Here is a 15,314-nt window from a genome sequence, read left to right as displayed (position 1 = left end):
GGGCTTAATTCTTCGGGCGGCTTTAACAGCAAAAAGGAGGGGTTGGGTGCAGCTGGTAGACTAAATACTTCTTGTGTAAACGATTTTTCTCTCTCTTTATACAACCAGCATTCTTCCTAAAAGTCAGGTACTGCTGTCCAGCGATTCATATGCATAAGCGCCTTTCTGGCAGCGGGAAAGGAATATGTAGCATATATAAGTCCACAATTCCCTCATGGCTTTTTTTGGGAAACCATGAGTTTTAGCGATTCATATGCATAAGCGCCTTTCTGGCAGTGGGAAAGGAATATGTAGCATATATAAGTCCTCAATTCCCTCATGGCTTTTTTTGGGAAACCACGAGTTTTTAAATTTATTGCTGAAGCTACCATGACCGAGAGCGATCTGGTGTCAGGGCGTGTAACCTCGTAGGTGCTGTCTTCATGGGCGTTTTCTTGAGCTGACAATTTTTTCCTTTCACCACTGCAGCCTCAGGAAAACGCCACCGAGCTGAGCCTTTGTCAGATGTGCTCGCGCAGCTGCCCGCGGTGCCGTGCTGGCAGCTGGCCCTTTGCCCACTGCTCTGGGCAGATGTGAGCTTGGCAGGCTTAGATAATGCCGTGATTCTTATTATTTTTACAGAAGCGTTCTGTCTAGGTTAGTGTGTGCTGGCGTTGCTGGAGCTGCAGTGAGGAGAGGTTGTCAGTGTAGGAGAAACCGCTGGGGAGCTGCGTTCCTGACATGGCTGCGGTGAAGCACAAGGGAGGCAGCTTGAGCACTGGGACTTTGGACTCTGGAGCTGTCTCTGCCTTTCACCTCCCTGCTCTTAGCTCCTTGCAGGCTTTCTGCTTATTTTTCTTTGGCATGTGCAAATACTGAGGAAAAGGGTATTCTCCTTTTTTCTTTCTGTTCTCATCAACCTTACCTCACAATAGCTGCTGTGTGACAGATTCCAGCAGCTCTCCCTGTCTGTCCTAGTTCTCTGGCTGGGAAAATTTGAAATTATTCGCTGTGGCTGTTTTTTCAAGTTTTCACTAAAATCTTAACAAAACATCACGGTAAAGGAAAGCGTTGCTTCTGTGGGGAAACCTGCACCGGCCTGGGGCAGCTCCTCTGGGCTTCGTGTCTTTCCCAGAGACAGCATTTCTGTGGCTGCTGAAGAGGAGGATTTGGTCTGAATGGGCCGATCAACATCACCTGCTGTTCCCCCGTGTTGTGCTGCTTGGAGCTGGTGCTCCTGGGCGCGCTCTGAAAAGCTCAGCCATGTTCTCGTGGCCTCTGTGCTGCAGCTCTGAGTTTGCCAGGGCTGCTACTTGGAACAGACACCGGTGTCACCCGTCTCGTATCGCTGATGATATTCAGGAATACTTTGGAAGGCTGGGGTGGGTGGCTGGGCTTCAGCGTTGCCCTAAAGAGTTAACAGGTCCCTAGGCAGGAGTTAGAAAAGCAGTAAGAAGGGATGACAAGGGATTAGTGTGTGCTCAGCAGGGTTTGGCAGGCCACGTGTCAGAAAGTCGGCTGTTTCCATTCTCAATAAATGGGTGTATCATGAAAAAATTCCTCGACTGTGGCGCTGGATTCGCTATGGTTTGTGAGGGTGCGGGGAATCACACTTGGCCCTGGGGAGCTGTGGAGGAGAGCCCAGAGAATCGCAAGTGGAAGGGTTCAGAGCAGGGGGTGTCTGCTAGGGCATGGCAGGAGGGTGGCAGGTGGGAAAGGTTGAAGATTGTGGGCTTGATTTAGACAGAGAAGCTTGGCAGAACACGGAAAGGAGGAGTTTGGTTTGGTGCTGATTCTGAAGCTTTTTGAAGCTTTTGGCAGGACATATGGGAAGATGGGGAGATTTCAGGAACATAGCTGGGTGCAGGGAGTGAATCCATCACCAGACAGCCTGCAGATGGTGGTTAGAGCCAGACAAGCTACGGAGTTCACGGTACAGGAGTGAAGAGGGACGGGGAGCCTGACTAGAACCGCAGGACAGCGGGGTGCTTCTGGGAGGTCAGGCAAAAAGCTGCCACCCAGGCTACGAGAGGCATGGGCTGCATGGCATTTCAGAGGCAGAAAAGCACAGTGGGGCATGTTTAAGCCCACATTGTGAGGGCTATGAGGGCTGACAGCTGAACAGAAGAAGCCAGTGCAAGAATTGATGCCGTTTTTCTCTTTGTTTCTGCCTCTTCCCTCCCCCACTTTACAGGATGAACGTCAGCAGCCAGCTCCAGGTGACCCTGCAGTCGGGGAGCACGCGTCTGAGCTGTGCGCTGCAGAGCTGCAGGGCAAAATCCAGCAGTTTGAAGCTGCCAACAAGGTATTTCTTCATGAATGGCAAATGCAGTGTGTAGGGAGTCTGATGTAGTTGGAGGGTCCCCCCCAGCCTGGCCAGAGGCAGGCATCCACACCCCTGTTCCAGCAAGGGTGTGCCCTGGTGTGTGATTCTGGGTGCTGTTGTCCGCCAGCTTGAATTAAAAGCACACTTTTTTTTTTTTTTCTTGCAGCTGGGCTGTATAGATTTTTTCATATTAATTTTTGCAAACCATTATTCTTGGAAGAACTTCCCACTTGCCTGGTGAGCATTCTGGGAGCTGTTGAAGGAAAGATGCTCGGGGCTGTTTCCCCTGTCTCTTGGTTTTGCATGGACTGTGCCTGATGTAGGAAAGGCGTGTGCCTTCTTTTTTTCAAGCAGTAAGGTGGATCAGCACAGAGGGAGTCCGGTTTTCATTTTGATTTAAAGGCTTTCTTATGAAACAAATCTAAATCTCAGTTGTCTTGAGGCAGATCAAATTTAACATTTCACAAGGGGGTAGATTTTCTTAATTATGGCCTTGAACTCTGAGGTAAGCTATAGCCACTGGGAGAGCAGAGGGGTTAAATGGGGAGAGACATTGAGACCCGTTATTTAAATCTGCAGACAGCTGTAAGCTGTTGGAGCTGCCCGGCCCACAAAGGTTGACTGGGAAATAAAGAAGCCCAAGGCCCAGTAAATGTGGTTGGAAGCATTTAAACAGGTTAGAGGGAGTGTCTCTTAGAGAAGAGATAACATGACAGGTGTGTAAACAAATGAGCAATCATGTAATCAGGTAATCATGTGGCAACACCAGCTCCTGAAGAAACTGAGGCTTGAGTAGGTTCTGAGTAAGATGTGTATCACCCAAGACTAAGAAGGCCAGCACACAACATATTTAGAAATGCTAACAAGCAGTTGTCTTAAATGCACAACATGTGTTGTGGCATGAACGTAATGGTGAAAGCTGAGAACTGTCCTAAAGCTGTTTGAGCTGGTAGTCTCTAAGGTGAAAATGTCAAAGGAAAATGTTTCTCTGGTTGTAAACCAGCCACAGAGACTAGCGAGATGTTCCTCTTTGCTTTGCAGCCGTGCTGTTGGCGTGCTGGTACCAGCTAGAATTTGTTGCACTACAGCCAGAACTTGAGGCCAAATAAGTTACTGATCTGATCAAATGTAGAATCCCCTAGAGCAGCAGTTATTATCATAGAATCATAGACTGGCCTAGGCTGGAAGGAACCTTAGAGATCATCTAGTCCAACCTCCCTGTCATGGGCAGGGACACCACCTCTCGACTAGACCAGGCAACACATGGGGACTGAGCGGGAATCGAACCCGCGACCTCGGTGTTGTCATTGTTGTCAGCACCGCGCTCAAACCACTGAGCTAACCGGCCCTCTTATTATGATTTATAATAAATTATTATGAATAGGAACACCTGTTTCACTGGTTCTAAACATGGTCTTTCTGTTTCTGTTCTGCTCCTACTACTTTTGAGCTACTTGGTTGGATCATTACCGCCTGCTGTCCTGAAAAAGGCCGAATTAAATAAATTTACTTTTTTTTTTCTTTAATAAGAAATCCTGAAACACAAAGAGGTACTAGTGGATACAGAATCACAGAATCACAGAATGTTAGGGGTTGGAAAGGACCTCTGAAGATCATCTAGTCCAACCTTCATCCCAGCACACCTAACCACTACACCACAGCCTCAAGTGCTAGATCTACTTTTTTTTTAAACACCTCCAGGGTTGGTGACTCCACCACCTCCCTGGGCAGCCTGTTCCAGTGCCTCACCACTCGTTCAGTAAAGAACTTCCTCCGAATATCCAATCTAAACTTACCCTGACGCAACTTGAGGCCAGTTGCTGTAAGAGTACCTGAGTGGTGGAAGGAAACAGCAAGAGAAGGGTCTGGAAGGTTGCAAAGGGGCAGCAGCAGTGCTCTGAAGGACCTCAGAAGCAAAGGGGCCAGGTTTTAGGATGTGTAGCTTCTCCAGGTTGATTTTTTTTGGTTTTGTTTTTAACTCTTCGGGGAGTTTTTTGGGCTGAAGGAGCCCCTTTCCTCTTAAGGGAACAGAAACAAATGATAGACATCCGGAAGGCTTCTGGGCAGTGTGAGCAAGGCTCTGCTGGAGTGTGTGGCAGGCGGTAGGATATGTGAACTCAGGCCTGGAACCTCTGCCCTGCGCCCTGCCTGTGGGGGCTGCCTTGGAAGGACCAGAAGCTCTACAACAGTCCCGTGGAGGGACTGAAGACTTCGTGTTTACTCGCCTGTCTCCACCCAGCTCAAACAGACTCTAGAGGGAGCCACGCTGATCTTGATCTGGTGAACATCTGGGCTGTATGGGCTTGAGTAAGGAGTGGAAGGAGTCCTGAGAGTGTTTATGTAAAGCATTAGGCAGGGTTAAAAAACCCAACATATTTCTGTCTTCAGGTGTTACAGGAAAAGCTGAATGAATTGAATTTTGAATTGAAATCTGTCCAAGAAACATCGCAGAGGCAAGATCATACAATCCAGAGTCTGAACGAGGCCCTGAAGAGCAAAGAGAGTAAGGTAATAGTTTCGGGTGGACAGGGTGGTGCTTACCAAAAGAGGAAAGTGTGCTAGTCCCATAGGCAGTGACCGAAAAGGAATGCTTAAGCCATTGCTAGGCATCCTGGGTCTCATTAAATTATTTCTTGCAAAGCTCTTGCTTTTGTGCGGTACTGACGTGTCGTAATCCATGCTGGGGGCTTGGGACAGGAGAGTTTGTCCTTGGCTTACCAATGACTGAGCTTCCTGTCCTTTGACTCACAGGCAGAAGAGCTGTACCGTATCATCGAAGGGCAAAATGAGACAATGGCCAAGCTGCAGGACATGTTACACAGAAACCATCTGGGACAGTTGCAGGTATGTCCCTGGAAAGCCTCAACAACATCAAGTTTCAGTCTGCATGGATTCTGATTTCTAAATTCCTCTCGTGAAGCAACTCTCTGAGTTTCTCTGCTTCCCACTCTTTTTAGATGTCAGAGAGCTCACTCTCATCCCAGGAGCAGCAAATGTCAGTGCTAGATCTTCAGAACACGCTTTTCTGCACCAAGCTGGAGTTGCAGAAGCTAAAAAGAGTTCAGCGGCAGAAAGAGCATCAACTGGCTGAAGCCAGGAGAGCAACCCAGCTCCTCGAGACCATGGTGCGTGAGGAAGAGCAGCAAAAAGAGGCAACCTGGAAACACAACCAGGTATGACAAGCTCTTAGCCTGGAAATCTCTGGGTTTACATGACTTTACTAAGTTTTTCACTCTCATTCATGTCTGCCTGCAGACTTGGCTAACCCTGTGTCACATGTGGCAGGGAGAATTCTCCAGTGTCCTTAGCTTTATACCTGAGAATTTAAAATATACAAAGACACTTGATAGTGGGTATGTTGTCACTAGTATGTGTTTGGCTGGTGCAAATGTCTCATCTCTTTTTGTGATGTTACAAAGTTAATGTCCACTGCTGCACAGGTTAGCCGTGACTGACTGAATCCCTTCCTGTGGCCAGAACAAGGGGTTTAGATTTCATGACCACTGATGTGTGTTTTGAGATCTGAAAGCTGTAGTATTGCAGAGCACTTTTGGCTGTTTCTACAGCCCTTGTTGCTCTTGGCTTACTCAGATATGGTTGCTGTTTACAAGTCTTTTGAGGGCTGACTGCCGAGGTATGTGCTTTTCCCTTGCAGGAGCTGCGTGCTGTGGTACAGCAGCTGCAGGCAGAGCTGCAGGACAAGGCTCAGCAGCTCCAGACTGTGGAGTGGGAGAAATGCCGGGAGCTGCAGGCCCAGGAGCAGAGAGTTCAGCGTTTGAATCAGCATTTGGCTCGCAAGGAGCAGCTCCTGCAGGTGAGATGCAGAAAGATTCAAGTTGTGCATATAGCCAGGGCACCTGCTCCTCCTTTGGTACGTGGTGATGCAAAAGTCATCCTGTAGCTTTCATGCGACCCTTCGAAGAAGGGGAGGAAAGATGGGCTCCCAAGACAAGGAAGAAGGCACAGGTATCCGGGTACCTCAGCCCACAGCAATGCCTGCTGAGCCCTGGCAGGCACTAGTCAGCCAGCCCCCGGTGCTGGGACACTGCTATTTAATGTGAGGGTAGAGCAAGCGTAGGGTGGAGGTAGTTAGCCCAGATTCTCCTCTGCTGCTCTCTGGTGGGTTTCTGGACTCAAAGTTTATATTAGCAGGGTGTGTGTGTGACCTCTAGGAATCGAGGGAGCTTCTGCAATGCCAGCAAAGCTTGGACAAGAGCCCTGCAGCCGTGAATGCCATGCTGGAGAAACTGCAGCAGCGAGTCAGTGACAGGGATGCTGCTTTGGAGGTGAGCACAGTCTGTTGGTGTCTGTTTTTCCTGAGGCTCAGCCTTCAGGCTGCCCTCAGTGCTGCAGCCTCAAGCTGACCTCAGGGGTGACCGACCATGTTTTCTGCGTGCTCTTCATGGAGTTGTCTGAAAAAGAGAGCTGAGGTGCCCCACAGAGTGAGCGGTGGGCTGCAGAGCCCTACTACCCTGTTCTGAGTGATCACCCCCTCTGACCCTAGCGAGCAGTAGATGAGAAGTTCTGTGCCCTGGAGAAGAAGGAGCAAGAGCTGCAGCGGCTTCATCTCTCAATAAGGGAGCGTGGAAGTGACCTGGAGAGACTGCGCAATGTGCTGTCCAGCAACGAGGCCACCATTCACGTGAGTCCTCGTACCTGGGTATGTGGAGCCCAGCCTGGCTGTGGCATGGTGCTAGGCAAACCCTCCTCTGAATGCTCTGGTTGGTGCTGGGGAGAGTGGCTGCAGGGTGTTGGCCTTCCTCTGGCCCTGCGTGCAAGGCATGTTCCTAGGTCACTTGTGTTTCTGGGCTGGGTCTAGAGGTGAGTGTGGAGAGGACAGGGGTAAATCTGTGTGACCCCACTAGCAGACTGGTATTTCCAGCTCTGCTTAATTCAGGATAAAGTGTCTGTTCTTAGCTGAGCTGCTTCTATTGTGGTCCACAGAGCCTGGAGAGCCTCCTGAAAGCCAAAACCCTGGAACTAGAGCAGGTCTCAGCAACCTGCCAAAACCTCCGCTGGCTCAAGGAGGAGATCGAGGCCAAATCCTGCAGCAGGCAGAAGGAGCAGGAGGGCATCATCCAGCAGCTGCAGACCTGCCTGCATGACAGGAACAAGGAAGTGGAGGTAAGGCCTTAGCTTGGCTTCCTGAGCCTTCAGACGTTTTGTCTGCAGAGAGGGTGGTTCCAAACCAGAGCCTGCTTGCCTCTGAGGAGCGCACTTGAACCTATACCCTGTACTTTAGAAGCTGGCTGCCTTTGGGAACTGCAAATACCTGTGCTTGCTGAGAGCTACGCTCAGGCCGAAGAGCTGTTTGGTTTTGAACAGTTTGATGTCTCTCCATCTCTCGCTTCCTCCACCTTGTTCAGGAGCTTACAGCAACTCTGCTGTGCAAGCTGGGCCCAGGACAGAGTGAGGTAGCAGAGGAGCTGTGCTTGCGTCTCCAGCACAAGGAGAAAATGCTGCAGGATCTCCTCAGCGACAGAAAGCGTCAGACCATGGAGCATGATGCTGAAATCCAGGAGCTGCTACAGGCCATTAGCACCAAGGAGCAGCAGAGCAGAGTGAGTTGTGTGTAGTGCCCTGCAGCAGGGAGGCTGGGGTGGATGCCTCTGCCTTGTGTTAAGCAAATAGAAGCTGCTTTCTGGCTACTCTTGGTGTAGCCTGATGGAGCTGCCGAGTGGTGAAGAACTGCACAAGATGCCATGAGCTGTTTCTTTGTTGATCTCAACCCATCTCGTGGGAGCAGATACAAAGCAGCAGCTCTGGTAGTGATGTTCAGGTATCAGGTCCCTGTCATTAAGCAGTCTGGGCAGGATTTGTGTGTGTGGTGTGAGGAGGGAGCTGCAGATCCTGAGCTCCTGGGCTTGGCACAGCAGAGGGGCTGTGGGTCACTCCTTCACGTGGGTGTTACCAGACCAGAAAGGAAGACTGAGCTGTTTCTTGTGTAGTGCAGAGATCAGAGGAAGCTCTGTTCATTGCTTCTGAACTGAAACATTAGTTAGTCATGCATGGTCCTGGGCATGTAAATGCCAGTTAGAGTCACAGTTCATACTCTTGCGTGCAGAGTTAAGTGTTAACCAAGATACTTTGCACTGAGTTTCCTCAGCCTTCTCGTCTGTCCTCTGTCTTTCTCCCCTCTTGAAGTGGGTGAGAGAAACTGAGGAACTTGTTGCTCTGTCAGTAGAGAGCTCAAGCCTCGCTGCAGCTTTCTGGCAAGTAGAGATGGGAGGGCTGCAGTGGAGCTGCTGTGAGTTGCCAGGAGCAGTCACTCCCAGGCTGGTTTGCAGAGCACTTTAGTCTCAAGTGACAGATAAATATTGAGATGGTTTCCATTAGTCTCCAAGGAACACGAGGGACTGGGTTCCTACCCCTGGTGACAGCCCTGCCTTTCCCTGGTTTTCCCACTCAATCAGGTGGCTGCTGAGAAGATGGCACATGCTTTGGCTGAAAGGAGCTGTGAGCTGCAACTCCTGCGTCAGCATATGTTGGGAAAGGAGCCTGCTGGGACCCAGTCAGCTGGTGCTAGGCTGCTGAAGCAGGACAAACAGCCCATACAAGTAAGAATTGGGTACTGTCTTTCTCTGCCTGTGGCCTCGGAGCTCCAGAGAGAACTGATTGCCTCAGAAGGAAATAGGAGAGAGTGGAGCACCACAGAGAATGACAGAAATGAAAGTGGGATTAAGGATGAGGCTTCCCATAGGAGGAAGAGAGGAAACTGAGGAGGAGAAATGCTGCCTGGATGTTCTGAACTTTATTCCTCTAGCCTTTGTCACTCAGTGTCTCTTTTCGTTCTGATCAGGCAGTATTTGAGTCTTTAGGGCATGTGAGAGTATGAAAGAAATTCACCTTCTGACCTTCCAGCACTGACCCAGTCCTTCCTTGGGCTGGGCTGCCTCCCTGTATTGTAATCCCCTCCCTGACATTGTCAGATTCTGGAGGGGACGAGAGAGCTAATTTTAGGTCCCACTAATTCCTGGCAGAGCCTGCTGGCTGTTTGCTGTCTCTTCCACAATTGGAGTTGGTATTTTTAAAGCAGCTTTGCTAAAAACCTCTTTGATGGTGAACACAACTCCAGGGCTACATATGCCACATTCTTACTTGAGCAGCTGTTAATGGTTTATTGGTGAGCTGACATGCTGAATGTTTTTAAGCAGCTGTAAACAGGTTGCTTGATTCTATTCTCAGGATCAAAGTGAGCTCTAAAGGCTTCCAGGGATGTGTGTATGGGCCAAGCTCTGTGTTTTCCTTCCTGCATCCATGTCCTCTGGGCCCCGTCCCTGGATGAAGATGTAGGTCTTTGTAAAAGAGTCTTAGTTGAAAGATGGGCTTGCTGCAGTTGAGTGAAACCTGTTTAAGCCTTACTGTGAAGACACTCACTGCCAGCAACCTCCCAGTGTCAAATAAAATTACACCAGTGCCCTGTTGCCCACACGTAGAGCTTCTAGGTTGAGTGCAATTCACTTGTTCCTTCTGTCTGGCTATGTCCCCCTCGTTGGTTTGTCACATTTCAGAGACTTCAACAAAGCATGTTAGCAGCTTTGCTGCAATCCTGGAGCTCTGGGGAAGCTGCAAGTGCTGGGTTCCTCTTAAATGTGCCAACTTGGGGCTTTGTGTTTTCAGGAAATACTGCAGAGAGCTTGTGGAGCTACAGCCATTGCTGGACCCCCAGGGGGGGACAGCAGCTGCAAGACAGAGGGAGGTAAGTGTGGTGACAGCTTCCTGCAAGGTTCCTGAACATGACCAGGGCTTTTTGCTGTGGGGGAATCTCGGTCACATGAAACCATGAGAGAGTAAAGAGCTTTGAGTGAGAAGTGAGTATGTTGAAATAAAGATGTGCCTCCCCTTTGGGTGACTGTTCAGGGATGTCTGGAGATGAGAGTATGGGGAAAAAGAAAGGCTGCCATCAGGTTTGAGGTGAGGTGCTTCTGCTTAAGAGCTGATGCTGTCCAGGGAAGGGTTTTTGACGTTAAGGTTCAAGCTGGGCTGAGACAAGCACAGCTGGTTTGGGTTTGTCTTGGGGACAGGACATTTGAACTTTGCCAGGAGTGGGACAGCAGGCCTGCAACATTGCTGTTGCTTTGGGCTGCTGTTTAAGGATCAAGCAGGGAACAAGAGTGTTTGGTAAGAGGCAGTGTTGGGGGGAGCCAAGCGTCATGGGCCTGTCTTATCTAAGAGGCATTTTGTCTGATCCTGAACTGAGAGCTGACACGTGGTATTCCTGCAGTAACTAAGCTGTCTTTGCAGTTACGACGTCGGCAGTGGAACTGGAGAAGGATCTTGTTAACGCCAAAGAGGAGCTGGAGCTAATGGCAAAGAAAGAAAGGGAAAGCAGGGTGAGCTTGTGATGGAGCCTGTGCTCATCTCTCTTGCTTACAGGAGACCATTGGGCTGCCCCTCACGGGAGGTTTTGAACCCCCTTGTTGTGAGGGTATCCACAGTGAGAGAAGTGAGCAGCAGCTTGCAGTTGGGTGTTGGCTTTCTGAAGGCTCTCATGGACTTCTCCTCTCTCTCTAGCGGGAGCTCGCTGCTCTCCAGTCTATTGTGGCCAGACAGGAGGAAGAGCTGCAGGTGCAGGCCTCGGATATAGAGTCCTTGACCAGGACCATCCAGATCAAAGAGGACCTCATCAAGGTGAGATGATACACTGTCCTGGGTCAGTTCCAGCTGGGAAGGCTGCAGAGGAGTCTTTGTTCCCCACATTCTCAGAGTAACGTGGCTGGCCGTCCATGGATGGTATTGCAGCTGGTTTGCCTACAGCTCTCTCTGTTACTTTGGCCAGAAGGCAAGGGCCCCAAACCCTCAGTGGGTTGTTACTTGTCTTTTTGCTCGTTGGGTACCAAACACCCTTCTTCAGAGTCCTTTAAGCACAGTTGCATTGTTTCCCCATCTCGTTTCTTGCTCCGGGCTGTTTTATGCCTCTGGTCACTTTGGCATTTTTTTCTTAGGAGACCTGAGTCTTTCCAAACACTGGCAACTTCTGGCAGTTGCGTTCCAGGGAGGATTGTGAAGGTCCAGCTGTCCTTGTTACTGATCCCTTCTTCACTGAGCTCTCCTGCTGTTGGTTTTCAGGATCTGCAGATGCAGCTGGTGGATCCTGAAGAAATTCCAGCCATGGAAAGGCTGACACAAGAAGTGCTGGTGCTTCGGGAGAAGGTGGCCATAGCAGAGTCACGAGGACAGGAGGCTACTGGAAACAGAAGGCAGCAGGTAGTGTGCCACGTGGGGAAAGTTTGGATGTGTTCCTACTTCTGCTGGTGCTCAGTTAATGAGGCTTTGTTTTCAACATTTTGCATATGCTGGGATGTGCTTATTCTTGGGATCCATCTGTGTACGGTAGGGGGAACGCAGAGGAGAGGACTGGTTCCCCTTGGCTCTTGTCTCAAGAGCAGGGGCTTTATGGAGCACAGGAGTGACACCGATCAACTTGATTACTTGTACGCAAGCAAGAGAGGAAGGGGGAAGCCACTGTTTCTCTGGGACAGTCAGATGCCTCCTCCAGTTTCTGTCCCTAAGTGTTGTGTCTTGTCTCTTCTCTCCAACCAGTTGTTACTGATGCTGGAAGGGCTGGTGGCTGAGAGGAATCGGTTAAATGAGGCTCTCCAGGCAGAGAGGCAGCTCTATGGCAGCCTGGTAAAGTTTCACACACACCCAGACAGGTAAGCAGGTCTGTCTTGGCTCCCAGCTGCCCTGCTCCGCTGCTGGGGCAAGCGTGGGTGGTCCAGTGAATCCCAAAACTGTGACTGTTCTACGAGTCTGAGAGGCGTCAGTGGAAAGAGGGAGTCTAGGCAGAGAATCAGAAACACGATTTTGGGAGTCCAAGTTTTAGGCTGCCTTCTTCCCTTGAAGAGGCTGGAGTGGCCAACTTCAAATGCTTTGTAAACTCCTCCCATTGCCACCTCTTGTTCAGGACCTGGGATTTTCATCTTTTTTTCCCCTGGCTTATCCCTTCCCTGACTCAGTTTCCCACTCACACTTGGCCATCTTTCAGAGGCTTCTATCAAATTCCCAGCCAGCTGTTGGATTGATAAGGATCTATCTAGGTGCTTATCAAGGCAGTTGTGTGGCTGCATTCTCTGTCCTCCTCACTAATCCCCTGCCCTTCGTGGGGCTGCAGCCTCTGGGATATTTGAGCGACCTGATAGCGAGAGAGCGCATAAGTGGAGTGCTTGGTAAGTACTAAAGAACAGCTGTGACTAGCCGTCCCCTGCCACGGGCTGGCGCCTTTTTTGGGGATGGTTGTGCTCTGGGGAAGTTGAGAGGTGAGGCAGGAGGTAGCTGAGTTGGCCAGGGAGTTTGCAGGGCCTATGCCTGAAGTTCAGTGGCGTTCCTGGGTGGTGTGTGTTTGCTGCAGCCTGTCTAACTCTCTTTCCTTCCATGCGGCACGTCTGCTTAGTGCTGCGAGAGACCACACTCTGCAGGTGGAGCTGGAGGGGGTCCATGAGCTCCGGGGACAGCTGGAAGAAGCTCTTGGAAGAAGCTTGGAGCGTTTGAGCAGGCTGGAGACACGGGGCGCCATAGGAGGTGGGGAACAGGAGCGTGTGAGAGTCCTACCCCAGCATGCCTTCTGAGCGCTGGCGCTCGCCCGCCTGCCACGGAAACGGTTCACTAACCGAGCGAGCCTGTCTCACTGACTCTGGGAGGGTTGCTTTGGTACTTGGTAATGGTACGATAGAACTGGTGCAGGGCTTTTCTGTTTTATTTTTGAGCTGCTTTGGAAATGGCGATCAGTGCAATCCACCTGTGTCTCGTGTATGTTCCTGTCTGACCCACCCTTGTGGCCGCTGATGTATTTGCACATTCAAATCATTCCATTTTAGTTTATTTCCCTTTATATCCCTTCTCCTCCCACCCCCATTGGCCAAATAAAGATTCCCTTTCTCTGAAGGAAGCACCGGATATTCTCTATCATCTCCCAAGTGCATGAGTGTGAGTTTTTGTATTCCCTCACCATTTTTCTTACCTGGTGACATCCCCCTTTTGGGTTGATGGTGGCTGGCCCAAAAGGAGAAGGTTTATGTGGAAAAGTGGGTTCCAGAGCCAGAGAATTTGGCAAGGGCTGCAAGACCTGGTGGCACTTGCCTGGGGCTCTTAACGCAAGTCTTCAATGTAGAACTAATAATTCATTTTATCCTTCTCCAGTATTGATGATTTTACTGACTTTACCCACTCCCAACTGTAAGTTGTCTCAGCCTAGCTTGCAAGTGCCTTCAAGAGAGAGCTTCTTCCTCTTTTTGACAGATGGTTTGGGGTGACTGAGACCTGTCCCTGCTCCCAGGGTCTGGGCTGGGTCTGCTCCCTCACTTGTATGCACACATCTCCCTTACAGGCTTCACACGCCCCTTGGGCAGTGGGCAGGGCCCTATTTCTGCTTGTCTGGAGACCGTCCCAATTGGCACCACCGCATATCTTTCCCAGGGCGTCTTTCACCTCCTCTGGGAGCGTTTAGACTGGTGTAAGAGCTGAAAAACAATAGTAGCAGCTTTCTGATGACCAGTGCTTCCCATGCACAGTGGGCTATCGATCAGCTGTCTCATGCTTGATCGCTTCCCAAGGTGTGGCAGGAGCAGATTTTATACCTCTGAGCACCTATTTCTGCTTGCTGGGAAAGCTGACCAAGGCGCGGGTGGAGCAGAAGAGCTCCATCTTGCCGGGCTGCGCTACCTGGACCTGTGACTGCTCTGCTGCACATCAGCTTGCGACTGCTTCCACCTGGCACCACATGTAACATGCCTTGCACCCATGCAGAGGTCTTCGCTTCCCTGCCTCACACGGAAACAGGAGGCAGCACAGCTCTCCCTTCACATGCAGCAGGTCAGCACTGCTCCTCTGGGTCTGTGCCTGACTGCGTGGTGAGTTCAGCAGTTCTCATGTGGCCTGAAGGGACACAGCTGGTGGCTGCTGGGCAGCTCTGGTACTTGGTTAGCTTTTCCGTTCTTGTGTTTCATCTCATTTTCCCTTCTCACTTCTGTGTATGGCACCATCTTCTCTTTCTCCTTCTGCCTTTCACTTTGTAGGAGCCTTTGTGTCCCTGTCCTTATCTTTCCACCTTCCCTCCTCCATCCTGGCTCTGATGCCCAGCTGGCTCCCGGGTCCCTTGGGTACCATTGGAGCCCAGGACCCAGCACAGACCTATTGGCATGGTACAAGGGAAGTCTTGGCTGGTGCTCCAGCAGCTCCCATCTCTTCTTGTGTGTGTGTGTGTGTGTTCTGCTCCACATCTGTCCCTGGCCTTTGCTAGCATCGCTGCTGTAAAGTGCCTCATAGGGGATCATTATCCTAGGCTGAGATGTCCCAACTTTCCTACTCTGTTCTTCAGGACCTTGTTTCATCCCTGATAACCCTGCCTGTGCGCTCCTCTGTCTGGTGGGAGGCCTGGCCTGAGCACCCTCTGGCAAACTGTGCAGTGCTTTGTGCTGTCTCATAGCTCTTTGTGGAAGTTTCTCCTTCCTCCCTCAGTGTCCCAGAGGCCCTTACTTCCCCTTCCTTTATTCCTAGCGGTGTGAAGACTCCCAGCGCAGCCCATGCACCTGTGGGCCATGTGCAGTTTTCAAGCCCTGCAACTAATTGTCTTTGTCTTCAGGCTAGGTGTGAAAGATAGAGGAGTCTGTGAAAAATAGTGCTGGTGCTGCATCTCTTGTCAACTTCACTGGTAATACACAGAGAGCTGAGCAGCCCCTGTCCCTTTGAATTTGCACCCCGGTGTCCTGCTGCTGTGACAGAGGGTTCCAGCACTGGCTAACAGCAGCCTGGGCACAGTCTGCCCTACGTGCACACTTCTTTGCTCCCCCAGAACCAGCTTCCTTATCTTCCTGGGTTTTGGGGTTTGTTTTGTTGTTTGATTTTGGGCTTTTTTCTGTGCTCTGTTTTTTCCGTCCTGGTCCTGGAGTGCTGTGAGCTGTGTGGAGCTGCGGGTTATACGAGAAGTGGCATGCTGTGTCCTGGCACAAGAGGTGCTTCTCCCACAGCCCCACAGTAGCTGCTGGCTGTGAGCCACCCACTCTGGCCTCTC

General features: G+C 50.7%; 1 protein-coding gene across 1 annotated transcript in view; it reads left to right on the top strand.

Moving 5' to 3' along the window:
* Positions 1 to 369: 369 nt before the first annotated feature.
* Positions 370 to 15,314, top strand: part of LOC104270341 (myomegalin-like) — a gene marked incomplete at its 3' end in the record, with an annotated part of 21,974 nt that continues 7,029 nt past the window's right edge. Inside the window, 17 exon segments of the mRNA XM_009864670.1 lie at positions 370 to 399; positions 2,174 to 2,284; positions 4,694 to 4,813; positions 5,057 to 5,149; positions 5,263 to 5,478; positions 5,961 to 6,119; positions 6,478 to 6,591; positions 6,810 to 6,947; positions 7,250 to 7,429; positions 7,672 to 7,866; positions 8,719 to 8,862; positions 9,926 to 10,004; positions 10,550 to 10,638; positions 10,820 to 10,936; positions 11,375 to 11,512; positions 11,849 to 11,961; positions 12,699 to 12,826. Of these exon segments, the coding sequence (XP_009862972.1) occupies positions 370 to 399; positions 2,174 to 2,284; positions 4,694 to 4,813; positions 5,057 to 5,149; positions 5,263 to 5,478; positions 5,961 to 6,119; positions 6,478 to 6,591; positions 6,810 to 6,947; positions 7,250 to 7,429; positions 7,672 to 7,866; positions 8,719 to 8,862; positions 9,926 to 10,004; positions 10,550 to 10,638; positions 10,820 to 10,936; positions 11,375 to 11,512; positions 11,849 to 11,961; positions 12,699 to 12,826 (2,164 nt within the window).

The sequence above is a fragment of the Apaloderma vittatum genome, unplaced genomic scaffold (genome assembly GCF_000703405.1).
Source record: "Apaloderma vittatum isolate BGI_N311 unplaced genomic scaffold, ASM70340v1 scaffold26582, whole genome shotgun sequence".
Taxonomy (NCBI): Eukaryota; Metazoa; Chordata; class Aves; order Trogoniformes; family Trogonidae; genus Apaloderma; species Apaloderma vittatum.
Note: the sequence above shows the minus strand (reverse complement) of the source record. Positions and strands in the feature narration are given on the sequence as shown.